The 14,813-nt window shown below is 41.6% G+C and overlaps 1 protein-coding gene across 1 annotated transcript; it reads left to right on the forward strand.

Annotated features, from left to right (window-relative positions):
• The first annotated feature begins 8,303 nt into the window (after window positions 1–8,303).
• Window positions 8,304–13,622, forward strand: LOC137419460 (perilipin-1-like). Its single transcript, XM_078771015.1, has 5 exons — window positions 8,304–8,418; window positions 9,446–9,641; window positions 10,336–10,418; window positions 12,869–13,091; window positions 13,168–13,622. Exons 1-5 carry the CDS (start codon window positions 8,386–8,388, stop codon window positions 13,491–13,493), a joined length of 861 nt encoding a protein of 286 aa, XP_078627141.1. The 5' UTR covers window positions 8,304–8,385; the 3' UTR covers window positions 13,494–13,622.
• Window positions 13,623–14,813: the final 1,191 nt, after the last annotated feature.

Here is a 14,813-nt window from a genome sequence, read left to right on the forward strand (position 1 = left end):
CAGAGTCGTGTTACCACACGCAAAAGCCCGAGTGTGAGCAGGTACCGTGCCGATGGTTATGTGACAGACCTTAGTCAGTCGGCTGAGCGGAACCAACATCACATAACCACATCTGAAATCAAACTTACATCATGAATCCGAGCTGGTGAAATGCCTCAGCAATCTCATGCCGCAAGACATCAGAGCGGACGAAGCAAGTCAGGACACTTTCTTAAGGAAATGGTGTTTGTGGAAGAAAGTAAAATGCAAATATTCACACCGGTATTCACAAGCACTCGGCAGAACTAAACCGTCCACCATAACCACGACTCTTCACAACTAAAGCATTCAACAGAACCAAACCAGTTCCCAACACAACCAGATCACCCACCATCATAACCGAACAACCCAACACAACCAAACCCCACAGCACAACCAAACCATCCAGTATAACCAAAACACCCAGTATAACCAAACCACACAGCATAACCAAAACAGCCAGTATAACCAAAACACCCAGTATAACCAAACCCCACAGTGCAACCAAACCATCCAGTATAACCAAAACACCCAGTATAATCAAACCACACAGCACAACCAAACCATCCAGTATAACCAAAACATCCAGTATAATCAAACCACACAGCACAACCACATCACCCACCATCATAACAAACAACCCAACACAACCAAACCCCACAGCACAACCAAACCATCCAGTATAACCAAAACACCCAGTGCAATCAAAACACCCAGGATAACCAAACCACAAAGCACAACCAAAATGCCCGGTATAACCAAACCACAAAGCACAACCAAAACACCCAGTATAACCAAACCACAAAGCACAACCAAAACACCCAGTATAACCAAACCACCAAAAAACAACAACGGGCATTTTAAGGCCATTTTCCCTGCTAGAGCGGGGGTGAGCCTTGCGCTCCCCATGACAATCTTCTCCATTTTGCCCTATTTTCTGCATCTCCCCTTGTTAACCCCCTTGCCCGCATTTCTTCTTCGACCATCTTTAGCCAAGTCTTTCTCGGTCTACCCCGTCCTCTGCTTCCTTCGACATTCATTTCCATCACTCTTCTCAACCAGTCACGTTCATCATTCCTCAACACATGACCAAGCCATCTCGAACTGTTCCTCTTCACAGCATCCATCACAGGCTCTATTCCCATCATCTTTCGCAATTCATCATTTGTCTTCCTCTCTCTCAACGATACTCCGCACATCCGTCAAACCATTCGCATTTCCACCCTTTGCAGCCTTCGTTTCTGCTCTACGTTCATTAGCCATGTCTCGCTCCCATAAATCATAACACTTCTCACACATGCAGCATACACCTTTCCCTTCAGCTTCAACGACACTCCCCTCCTCATCAGCATGCCACTCAGTTCCCAAAACTTCTTCCATGCACATATCACTCTAGCAACTGTTGCCGAGTCTGATCCACCTTCTCCATTCAGCATGTCTCCTCGGTAACAAAATGTTTTCACACCTTCCAGCCTCACGCCGTCTCCAAGATCCAACTCAACATTTCCTCCATCTGCAGCTCCCTCTGTGCACACCTTACATTTGAATGTAGCTGCCACACTGGTTAATGACCCTCTCAAACCACTACATTTTTGATGAACCCACTCAGCGCACATTGTACATTGAATGGAATTCACTCCGACACCGTTCCTGCACACAGCACATGGCCACTTCCCAGTTCTTTCCACCTCACCACATGCTTTACCACTTGCCATCACCTTCGTTTTTCTGATATTCACCTTCAGACCTTTTGTCTCCATACATTCCTGCCACTTGTTCATCTTCTCCTTCAGTCCATCTATACTTTCTGCAATCAACACCAGATCATCTGCATACAACAATTCCCACGGTAAACCCTCCTTTACGTTCCGAGCCAGCACCTCAATCACAGCTACAAATAGTAGTGGACTTAGTACCGACCCCTGATGCACTCCCACCTTCACCTCAAACTCACCACTGTTCCCGTCCTTCGTCCTTACAGCTGTGCGCACTCTTTTGTACATTGCCATCACTACTCTGATCAACCATTCCTCCACTCCTAACTTCCTCAATGCCCATGTCACTACTTCACGTGGAACCCTATCGAATGCTTTCTCCAGATCAACAAACCCAAGAAACAACAACTTCCTCTTCTCCAAGTACTTCTCTTGCAACTGCCTCACAATAAAGAGCGCGTCTGTCGTTCCTCTTCCTGGCATCAATCCAAACTGCATTTCGTCAATCTTCACTTTCTTCCTTATCCTCCTCTCCAACACCCTTTCCAATACCTTCATTCCCTGCTCCAATAACTTTATCGCTCGATACGAGCCACAGTCCAGAGGGTCACCTTTCCCCTTGTATAGAGGGACGAGGATACTCAGTTCCCAATCCACTGGAATGCGGCCTTCATTCACCACCAGATTGCAGATCTCTGTCATTCTCTTCACACCCCAATTTCCCGCTGCCTTCAACATATCTCGCACAACTCCCGTCTGCCCTCCTGCTTTTCTACTCTTCATTGCTTTTATCACTTCCTCAACTTCCTTCTCGGTTGTCTTCTCTACCGGTCCTAAAACTGGGTTACCCTCCATATTCCCATCCCATTCATTCTCTGTATTCAACAGCATTTCCATTACATATATCTTTTCCATCTTCCTTTAATTCCATCTGGGTCCACAACGATTTGTCCCACTTCATCCTTCAAGCAACTCACCCCCATCACATCGCACCTCTCTTTCACTATGTGCTTTGCAATCCTGAATACCGCTCTCTGACCCTCTTCCAAATCCAAGTGTTCTCCGAACATTTCCCTACATGCCTCCTGTGCCTTTGCTACCTCTTTCTTTGCAGCCTTCTTGGCTGCTTTATAATACACCCACACAAAGCACAACCAAAACACCCAGTGTAACCAAACTACACAGCATAACCAAACCACACAGCACAATCAAACCTCACAGCACAACCAAATCACACAGCACAACCAAATCACACTGCACAACCCAATCACATCACAACCAAATCACACAGCACAACCAAATCACACAGTGTAACCAAATCACACAGCACAATCAAACCTCACAGCACAACCAAATCACACAGTGTAACCAAATCACACAGCACAATCAAACCTCACAGCACAACCAAATCACACAGCACAACCAAATCACACAGCACAACCCAATCACACAGCACAACCCAATCACACAGCACAACCCAATCACACAGCACAACCAAATCACACAGCACAACTAAACCAAGTGCATGACGCAAAATCTCCCCCATCGCATCTCTTTCATCATCACAGGAGGTTGTTCTGGATATTTCAGGATGATCGACAGTTATTTATCATTGTGTTGTTGAGCAATGTTGCATATCCAAGGCTGATTTGAAGAGACCAATAATCCCACGATAAATACCACAGAGGTCCACATGATGGCGATCACAATCTGTGTGTCAGCTGCTCTGCAAGGCAATGACACAAACACGCGTTTCCATCTCATTGATGATTTATTGAGACAGAACCAAAAACGATTTATAACATGATATTTCAAAACGTTTGGGATAACATGATAAACTTGGTGGATGAGTTGGGTCGGTGATGAACAAGCTGATTAAATCTTGGTTCAAGTCCAAATCCCGATCTGGCCTATCAGTGGGATACAAAATGTAAACTGTTCAACCTGGCGGAGGTTCGCGCTCTACCAAGTGTTGCTCCAGTTTTTAGTTCTTTTTATTTGCGAAATTGAAGATATTTTATTGGTTGGTCTGGTCTGTGATTCTGTCTGTCTCTGTTTTTCTGTTTGTTACTTTCCAAATCGAAGATTTTTCAAATATATTGGTCAGTTGACTGTTATTCTGTCTGTCTGTTTGTTTGTCACTCGCCTTCAGGTCACAATTCTAAACCGATCGTCATGAAATTTAACCAAGTTGAAGAGGTAGTCTCAACTGAGAAGCCTATTGATTTAGAGGTCAAAGGTCATCTGGAGGTCAAATTTCTAAAATCGTTATTCTTCATCCGATTGGCTTGGAAATTGCACAGCATTTGCATATCCAGTCACTGAATTGGGAAAAAACAAACTGTTTTGAGGTCAAAGGTCAACTTAAGGTCAAACTTCTAAAATCGTCAATTTTCATCCTATTGACCCGAGCTTTGATCAATATCGTCAATTTTCATCCTATTGACCCGAGCTTTGATCAAGATCGTCAATTTTCATCCTATTGACCCGAGCTTTGATCAAGATCGTCAATTTTCATCCTATTGACCCGAGCTTTGATCAAGATCGTCAGTTTTCATCCTATTGACCCGAGCTTTCATCAATATCGTCAATTTTAATCTTGATGAAATGGACAATTTGATTGATCAATGGCATCCTTTTTTTGGAGGGGGGGGGAGGGGGGTCATGAAACTTCACCACGTTGTAGAAGTCACAATTGAGAAGCCTATTGATTTTGAAGCCGAAGGTCATCTGGAGGTCAAATTTCTAAAATTGCCATTTTTCATCCAATTGGCTTGAAATTTGAACAGCATTTGTATATTGAGTCACTAATTTGGGAAACCAACTATTTTTGAGGTCAAAAGGTCAAGTCAAGGTCAAACTTATAAAATCATCAATTTTAATCAGAAAAATCATCACTTTTAATCTTATTAACTTGGAAATTAAACAGCAATTATAAAGTGCATCACTGAATTGGGAAAACAATTATTTTCAAGGTCAAGTCAAGGTCAAACTTATAAAATCATCAATTTTTATCAGAAAAATCATCACTTTTCATCTTATTAAATTGAAAATTAAACAGCAATTACATAGTGCATCACTGATTTGGGAAAACAACTATTTTTGAGATCAAAACGTCAGGTCAAGGTCAAACTTCTAAAATCATCAATTTCCATCTGAAAATCATCACTTTTCATCCAATTGACCCTAGCTTACATCAGGATCGTCAATTTTAATCTTGATGAGATGTACAATTTCATGAATCAATGGCAACCTTTTTTGGGGGGTGTGGCGGGGTTTGGGGGGTGTGGCGGGGTTTGGGGGGTGTATTTTGCAAGTATCGTGCTCTGCTTGACGTCCTCTTGTTTGTTTGTCAAATGCCTACAGGTCACATTTTTACTCCGATCTTCACGAAACTTCACCACCTGATAGATGTGGTGAAAAGCTGGAAACCTATTGTTTTTGAGGTCAAAAGGTCAATGTCACATAAATCATCAATTTGCAACTGATTTACTTGATATCCATGTATACACAACACTTCATATAAAACTGAAAAACAGGTAGATGGTGAAACCTCGTTCAGATGAAGTCTTGGTCTACCCCAGTGAGTATGTATCGGCCTATTAATTACACTGCTTGAACGTGAGTTGAGCCATGAGGACGTCTATCAATTACTTATTACCGAATTGGAAGCCTGGGGTAAAATACCTCAATGGTAAAACAAAAAGGACGCTTTTTTATGCCTCCGCCGACGCCTGGGGTAAAATTCCGAGGCATTGTGCTTTCGGCTTGTCCATCCGTCCGTCCGCACGGGCTAAACCTCGTTTTTCTCAGCAACCATATGTCCGATTGAGACAAAACTTTTAGGGTAGGAGTGACATCCATGCGGAATGTTTTTTATGATAATTGCGACGTCATATGTCACGTGGTATGGCAGCCATCTTGGATTAAAAGCAAATAATTAAAAATTATTTCTCGGAAACTGCTCAATGGAAAAATTTGAAACTTGGCACATTGTCAAGTACTCCCAATGGGGAACAAAATCATGATAATGATGACATCATAGGTGAAGTGATATACCAGCCAAAAATGTTTTAATCGAATTCCTTATCCTAAAATTCCTTATCCTGCCATATTGGATTTAACCTAAAACCTTTAAAAAAAACATCTCCCAAACCACCAAATCAATTGACTCGACACTTAACGTGTGTCATTGACTAGGCATGGCGATTAAAAGATGATCACGAAAACATCATTGGTCACATGGTATGGCGGCCATGTTGGATTGAAGGGAAATATTAAATAATTATATCTCTGAAACTGCTTACCCTATCGATGCGAAATTTTACAAATATCATCTTACAGCACTGTTGCATATAGTTTGAAAATGATGATGATGTAGGTCATGTGGTTTGGCAGCCATCTTGAATAGAAAAAGGAACCTCAGCCGATCAACAGGAAACTTCACAAACGTGATCCCCTACCCATACATACGCAGAGTGTACATTTTTTAAAGTCATACGTCATGTGGCATGGCAGCCATATTAGCTTGAAAGCCGATATTTAAAAAACATCACTTCTCTGAAACTGCTTCACCGATAGATGTGAAACCTGTCATGGCTGGTGAAAATGTGATACTTGAAAACAGCTGAAGGGATTTAAATCAAACTTGTGTATTTTAGGACAGTGAACGTGGACATCTACCGTTGTGGGACTATGCGGAGGCATATTGGCGACACAGTCGCGTTGCTCAAGTTATTCTTGCCCTGATTGAAAGAGCTAAAAAAAAAATCACATTTTATAACAGCAAAGATATCACAGCACATCCTTGGTTCATATTAGTACCTTGGTTAATTTTACACAATGAAAGTACCGATATTGCGTTCATATTGGTACCTTAATACATTGACACAATGTAAGTACCAATCCTCATTTCATATTGGTATCTTAGTTTATGTTACACAATGAAAGTACCAATCATGGGTTTTAGATTTATCCCTTTGCACATTTTACACAATGAAAGTACCGATTATTGGTTCATATCGGTACCTTGGTACAAATACAAATATGTATATTGAAAAAAATTAGCACTGCAGCCATCAAAGTCCCAAAAATAGTAAAAACAAGTAGAACTACATTCAAAGTACACTGCCCCATGCCAAATAAATAAATAACATACTCCAGCGTGCGACATTGCTGGGGTGTCTTCAGCGCCTGGTGATACCACCTGCAGCACGTAGAGATGGTATTGGGAGGGAGCGGTGTGCAATAATTAACTGATTAATTGATTTTATAATAAAAATGAATAAATAATCATAATATATTTAATTTCATGGTGGTGGCAGCATCATGTTATGGGGATGTTTTCATCAGCAGGGACGGCGGCACTTGTCAGGACAGAAGGGAAAACGGATGGAGCAAAATGCAGAAAAACAATCCTCGAGGAAAACCTGCTGCCCCCTGAAATAAAGTGGAAATTGGGACGGAAGTTCACCTTTCAGTATGACAACGACCCGAAGCACACAGACAAAGCTACACTGGAGTGGCTAAGGAACAAAAAGATAAATGTCCTCGAGTGGCCCAGTCGGAGCTTCAACCTAAATCCCATTGAAAACCTGTGGCATGACTTGAAGATTACTGTCCATCAACGCTCCCCATGCAACTTGACTGAGCTTGAACAGTTTTGTACATGAAAATGGGCAAATATTGCCCAATCAAGGTGTGCAAAGTTGGTAGAAACCTACTGTATCCCAACAGTCTCGCAGCTGTAATTGCTGTCAAGGGTGCTTCCACCAAGTATTAACTCAGGGGGGTGGACACTCATCCAACCAAGATATTTTAGTTTTGTATTTTTAATTAATTTTCTGAAATTTGTAGAATTTGTTTTTCACTTGGAAGTTGTGGGTTATGATGTGTAAATGAAGGTGGAAAATGTCTGAATTTATGCATTTTATTTCCAGGCTATAAAGCAGCAAAAGGTGAAATTTTTGAAAGGGGGTGAACAGACTGAACACGAACAAGGAACATCTCTCGGTCACAGACATGACGTCATTATTCCACAAATTGACATTTTAATTTGATCAAATAAGTCGTGGATAGAGAAAAAGTCACGTGCTCTGCGGACATTCAGGATGTAAAGCCGGTTGTCTCCTCTGCATGAAGATGTGAACATGAAAGTCCCCTCGAAAGGAGACGGCCATTGTGTGCCGGTATCCTGTCCTGGAGATGTTGAAAGGATCCAGATGGGAAGTTTGAAGGTGCGTGGTTCGGATTGGTGTTTACATTGAACGTCAGTAATTGATGAAGCACAGGTGTAGTGGGCCAAATGTCCACCTGCCATGTGCGGTTGAACACCTTCAAGTACACGAGAAACACACAAATGGGGTCACGTGGAAACATCGAGGGTTTTCCATGTTTGGGTAAATTTAATTGTTTCAATAAGTTATTAGAGGGAAATAAAATGATTATTTCGGTGAAATTTTTGATTGAAGATGTGATGTGGTGTGACGTCAGAGGAGCAGGTGTTTGTGTTTCTTGTATAAAAAGGGAGAAATTCATTCGTTTTGTTATTCCTTTCTCTGTGCTGTCGTTCCTGGTGTTGTGCACCTTGATTAGTCCAGGTTATCCTGCTCGGTTCTCTCCCCGTGAAAACGTTTTTTTTGTTTTGAACGAGATGTCCGCGGAGGTTCAGACCGTCGGTACCAAGGTGAGTTCTTTGGTTTTTCATGTGAACATCCTGGATCGATTTCGAGTGGGTTCATAATTGGGAGTGGGATCATCGGCAAATCCGCGAGGAGTTAAACATGATTGGTTGGGGGTGAGTTTGGGTCGGGGTGGTGGAGGTGCTGGTTGGATTGGGTGGTGGTGGAGGTGCTGGTTGGATTGGGTGGTGGAGGAGGTGCTGGTTGGATTGGGTGGTGGAGGAGGTGCTGGTTGGATTGGGTGGTGGAGGAGGTGCTGGTTGGATTGGGTGGTGGAGGAGGTGCTGTTTGGATTGGGTGGTGGAGGAGGTGCTGGTTGGATTGGGTGGTGGAGGAGGTGCTGGTTGGATTGGGTGGTGGAGGAGGTGCTGGTTGGATTGGGTGGTGGAGGAGGTGCTGATTGGATTGGGTGGTGGAGGAGGTGCTGGTTGGATTGGGTGGTGGAGGAGGTGCTGGTTGGATTGGGTGGTGGAGGAGGTGCTGGTTGGATTGGGTGGTGGAGGAGGTGCTGATTGGATTGGGTGGTGGAGGAGGTGCTGGTTGGATTGGGTGGTGGAGGAGGTGCTGGTTGGATTGGGTGGTGGAGGAGGTGCTGGTTGGATTGGGTGGTGGTGGAGGTGCTGTTTGGATTGGGTGGTGGTGGAGCTGCTGTTTGGATTGGGTGGTGGTGGAGCTGCTGTTTGGATTGGGTTGTGGTGGAGGTGCTGGTTGGATTGGTGGGTGGTGCAGGTGCTGTGTTTGCATTGGTGGGTGGTGGAGGTGCTGTGTTTGGATTGGTGGGTGGTGGAAGTGCTGTGTTTGGATTGGTGGGTGGTGGGTGGGTGTCTAACTCTGTTTAACCGAGAACTCCATTTTTACTGAGATGTAAACTAATGACTTATTCCATGAATGGTCATTTAACCTGATTGAGAAGATTAGTTTGTACCTTTGGCACCGATCATCAATTGTTATGAAGACCTCAATCGGCCAATCCCATAATGTTTTAGAAGTTGACATGTCCACTCTGTTTTACCTTCCTGTTTTTGTCCACAGAATGTCCTTCAGCGATTGTATTCACTACCGTTGTTCAGTTCTGCTGTGGATGAGTTTGTTCAGGCCTACAAGTGTGGGAAGGAGTCGCGGCCTGGTCTTCTCTCTTTTGGTAATATGGTGGAACAGGGCGTCACGAGGGTAGCTGCGATCGCCTCCAGTGGGATCCAACCAATCGCCAACATTCTTCATCCACAGAGTGAGTGAATCTTTTCAGATCGGACGTGATGCCTCAACCTCTGTTTAGACATTTATTTTTATGCCTCCGACTTGTTTTCGGGTTGTCCGTACTTCCGTCCGCACGGGCTAAACCTCGTTTTTCTCAGCATCCACATGTCCGATTGAGACAAAACTTTCAGGGTAGGAGTGACGTCCATGCAGAATGTTTTTATTAAAATTTTTGGTTTGTTCCTTTTGGCACCTTTGGCCAAAAAAATATTTAATTTTCAAATTTATTTCTCAAACCTCTGAATGTGAAACTTGGCAAATTGTCAAGTACCCCCAATGGGGAACAAAACATGCTAATGTCATAGGTGAAGTGGTATACCAGCCAAAAATGTATTTAAAAAAAAAAATCCCTTCTCTGAAACCGCTTCACCAATCGATGTGATACTTGAAAACAGCTGAAGGGATTTAAATTAAACTTTATTTTTAGGACAGTGAAGGAGGGCATCTACCCATTGTGGGACTATGCGGAGACATATTGGCGACAGTCGTATTGTTCGAGTTAACTTTGTGGAACTTTTTCCATTCGATGCCAATGTTTGTTTTGTGATCTATTCTGGAGAAGGATGGAGATTGTTTTGGGTAGTTTTTGAAATCGACCCCTTTGTGTTCGACTCGTATCGATAAATCAATGTGATCTTTGAGTTTCCAAACTTTATTTTCTCCAGTTGAGTTTGTCGATGAGCTCGCGTGCCGGGGTTTGGATCTCGTGGAAGAAAGAGTTCCGCTCTTGCACCAACCTGCAAACAAGGTATGGGAATGGAGGCAGTCATTCTGTATCTCCTTGTGATGCTGCACCCTTGGTGATCTCATACATTTTTCTCCATCTATTAGGGCTTCGTGTTCGATGTGTGGACCTTTCAAGCTTTTTATGCCTCCACCCTCAAAGGTGGCCAGAGGCATGTTTTCGGGTGGTGAATCTTTTCGGGATAAACTACTTTTATTTATTTTTTCAGCATCCATATGTCAGATTAAGACAAATTTTCAGGGTGAGTGACGCCCATGCAGAATGTTACCATAATTGGGACGTCATGGGTCACTTGGTATGGCAGCCATCTTGGAATAAATGCAAATAATTAAAAATTATTTCTCAAACTGCTTAATGGCAAAAAAAATAAATAATGAAACTTGGCACATTGTCAAATCCTCCCAATGCGAAACAAATGCATGATAATGATGACATAGGTGAAGTGGTTTACCAGCCAAAAATGTTTTAATCAAATTTCTTATCCAAAAAAAATCTGAAATTGCATGTGCCAGATGTATGACCCATTTGTATTGAAATATTAAATTAATGACATTGGTCACATGGTGTGGCAACCGTATGGCATTGAAGGAAAATATTAAATAATACAAGTACAGATACATTCATAGTAAACCGCCCCCATGCCAAATAATTAAATATCCTACAGCGCGTCATTGCCGGGGTGCCTCCGGCGCCCGGCAATACCGCAGTGCAGCTCATCGAGGATGCATTGGGAGGGAGAGGTGTGCACTAATTGATTGTATAATTAATTGGTGTGCACTAATTGTATAATTAAAATCAACAAATGATTATCACAAAATATTTTCTTAATCAATTGGCTAATAGCATAACTAAACCATTAGTGCTTCATCCGAAGATGTATCTTTTAGAAATTTAATTAAATAAGTCATTAATAAAAAATTAAATAATCAATTGATTAATCAAAAAATAATTAATCAAAAAATAAATAATTAATCGATTAAATGATTAATCAAAGCAAAAATATCCTTGATAGCCACATCACTTGGTCACTGTCATGTCCAAATATTAGCTTCAGAGCTCAAAAGGTGCCTGAGATATTGGCCAAATGAGAGAAAATAAATAAATGATTAATAATGAAAATAAATAATCATTAAAAAATTAAATTATTCATCAATTCGGTCACAAAACACATAAACCACCACCATTTCATCAGAATCTAACTTAAAAAAAAAAAAATCGTCAATAATCGAATAATTAATTAATTAATAAATCAAAAATAGCCTTTGCAGCCAAATCACCTGGTCATTGGCATTTTCAAATATCAGCTTCCTAACTCAAAAGGTGCCTGAGTTAATGGTCAGAAGAGAGGAAATTTGATTAATTAGATAAGTACTTAATTAATCGCTTATAATTAAATAACTTCAATTAATTGATTTAATCAAAAAAAAAAATACCGTTTTTGAAAAAGGACTTGCTCACTTTTTTAGTGCCGAAATTTCAGCTTCCTAGTGCAAAGGATGGCTGAGATATCGCCCAGACAAACAAACAAGCAAGAAAGAAAACAAGAAAACAAGTAGATACATTCAAAGTACACCGCCCCCATGCCAAATAATTAAATATCCTACAGCGCGGCATTGCCGGGGCGCCTCCGGCGCCCGGCAATACCGCAGTGCATCTCATTGAGGCTGCATTGGGAGGGAGAGGTGTACACTAATTGATTAATTAATTGTGTAATTAAAATCAATAAAAGATTGTCACAAAATATTTTCTTAATCAATTGGCTAATAGCATAACGAAACCACTAGTGCTTCATACGAAGACCTATCTTTTGGAAATATAATTAAATAAGTCGATAATTAAAAATTAAATAATTCAGTGATTCATCAATAAATAATTAATCAATTAATCAATAAATAATTAATCGATTAAATGATTAATCAATAAATCAAAAATATCCTTGATAGCCACATCACTTGGTCACTGTCATGTCCAAATATTAGCTTCCGAGCTCAAAAGGTGCCTGAGATATTGGCCAAATGAGAAAGAAAATAAATAAATGATTAATAATGAAAATAAATAAATAATCATTAAAAAATTTAATTATTAATCAATTCGGTCAGAGAACACAAACCACCACCATTTCATCAGAATCTGTAATTGAAAAAAAAAAAACTCTTCGGATCTTCACCGAAATCAAATCTTTGTCCTTGTCGCACGCTCAACATATCAAAGGTTTCGCCTGAATCCGTACACAACTGAGATATCGCTTTTCTGACTCGGTGGTGAAGGATCACTTTAAAATATCCAGATCCACACCCGGATCTTCACCAAAATCTAATCATCTTGTCCTTGCCACGTACCCAACATCTTGTAGTAATGCTTGTCCGAATTTGCCTTGATAAATGTACCTGTTGTGATCTGAGAGTAATTTAAATGTTTTGTACAATGATTGGTGGGTACTGCCTTGTTTGTAGGTACTTGATGATGTGAAGAAGAACTTGCAAATTGCCCAAAAACGTATGGGTGTTTTTCTGGATTGGTCCACGTCCCAGCTCGGAGTGGGTTTTGAGAGATCTAAGCAGGCCATGTTGGATGGTACAGACTCGCTACTGAAAACCAAGTTTGGACAGGTGTTTTTGTCAGGTGCAGATTCTATGCTGTCTCAGGTGGATCGATACCTGCCAGACGATAAGCCAGGTATGTCACTGTGTGGACGTGATGCTATTTTATTTTTTTGTATTTATGTCGACACTAATACCTGTGCATCCTGCAGAAGGTGAAAGTCCTGATGGAGAGAAAGTTGAACCAAGCTCCTTGTCCCTTGACTTTTACCGTCGGCTTGTTGCTGTGTCGAGCCAGGCTGGGCGAGAAGTGTTCAAGAAGAGTTCTGTCGGGATCCAATGTGTTGCAGAGAGCGGGCGTGTCCATTTAACCGGCGCTATCAAGTCTTTCAATATGGCATTTGACTCCCTCATGCACAAAGCTCAGTTGAACCAGGTGATCGATGCAACGCACCAGGACCGTGTTGATTCTGATCGCTCCAGTGATACCTGCAAATCGTCAACCGGTGCGAAGGTTCAGGGTAAACAAGCCAAATAAGTGTTGAAGGTCTGACGGTGATTTCTTGTTACATCTGCTGAAGATGATGGAGGTTTTGTTTTGTGCAGCTTCACATTTAATGCATTGGATTGGATTTCCTTGATTTGAGTGATGGAAATTAAAATCTTGTTGAAAGTGATTTTGAGTTTCTCCATTTGTTCTCTTTCTTGATGTCATTTCGATGAGGTGTTTTTAAGGTTGAAAATTATTTTATTTTAAACCTGAAAACCTTTAACGAAGCTTTGGTTGTGGCATTACCTGATCTCGATTTAACACTAGATTTAATTTCTCAAGTCCTCCATCAATTGGTACATTTTCCAACATGATGCTTTTCCAAGTTTACAATGATAAATGTGTCTCTATAATTTCTCCTTAGGTTGAAATTGTGGGCAGATTTGAAGCTAATTAAGATTTTAAAATGTGGTAATGGCCCACTTGGGAAACAAGCGTGTGATGCCATTCAAAAATTATGTAACAATATTTTTAGGGAGGAAATGTACGGGCTTGATTAAACCTTACTAATTAGCACTCGACACAAACAAAGCCGGACAGTGTATAATCAGCAACCGACTGTACAGGCGCAATGTGTGAGGCCCACCAAGAAACAAGATGGCAGCCATACAATTTCGTCCCAGCTCTGATGGGCGGAGTTTAGCAACAGGAGTCCATACAATGGGTGTACATTTCAAGCATCTCACCAACATGACCTGCAACCAGGGCAGGCCCTAGGATTTTGGTGGCCCGAAAAAGTTTTGTTTGTGGCCCCAAAACCCTCCCAGTACAACCACCAAATCACACACTGCTCATAACTGGACACACACACACAATGGATGGACAAATGAGGACAAAAACAACAACAGGCATTATAAGGCCATTTTCCCTGCAAGAGCGGGGGTTAGCATTGCGGTCCCCGTGACAATCTTCTCAATTTTTGCCCTATTTTCTGCATCTCCCCTTGACCCCCTTGCCCGCATTTCTTCTTCCACCATCTTTATCCATCTTCCCCGTCCTCTCCTTCCTTCTACATTCATTTCCATCACTTCTGAACCAGTCACTTTCATCCTTCCTCAACACATGACCAAACCATCTCAAACTTTCTCTTCACTGCATCCATCACAGGCTCTATTCCCATTATCTTTTGCAATTCATTTGTCTTCCTCTCTTTCAACGATACTACACACATCCACCGAAGCATTCGCATTTCCACCCTTTCCAGCCTTCGTTGCTGCTCTACGTTCATTACCCATGTCTCGCTCCCATAAATCATAACACTTCTCACACATGCAGCATACACCTTTCCCTTCAGCTTCAACGACCCTC

The sequence above is a fragment of the Myxine glutinosa genome, chromosome 1 (assembly GCF_964187855.1).
Source record: "Myxine glutinosa chromosome 1, kmMyxGlut1.1, whole genome shotgun sequence".
Classification (NCBI taxonomy): Eukaryota; Metazoa; Chordata; class Myxini; order Myxiniformes; family Myxinidae; genus Myxine; species Myxine glutinosa.

What these genes read in the sequence shown, in the direction of transcription:
- LOC137419460 (XM_078771015.1), top strand. Translation starts at nt 8,386, where the DNA reads ATGTCCGCGGAGGTTCAGACCGTCGGTACCAAG. An exon ending in TTCAGACCGTCGGTACCAAG is followed by an intron (nt 8,419 to 9,445) that starts GTGAGTTCTTTG and finishes TTTTGTCCACAG; the next exon opens with AATGTCCTTCAGCGATTGTA. An exon ending in CCTGCCAGACGATAAGCCAG is followed by an intron (nt 13,092 to 13,167) that starts GTATGTCACTGT and finishes TGCATCCTGCAG; the next exon opens with AAGGTGAAAGTCCTGATGGA.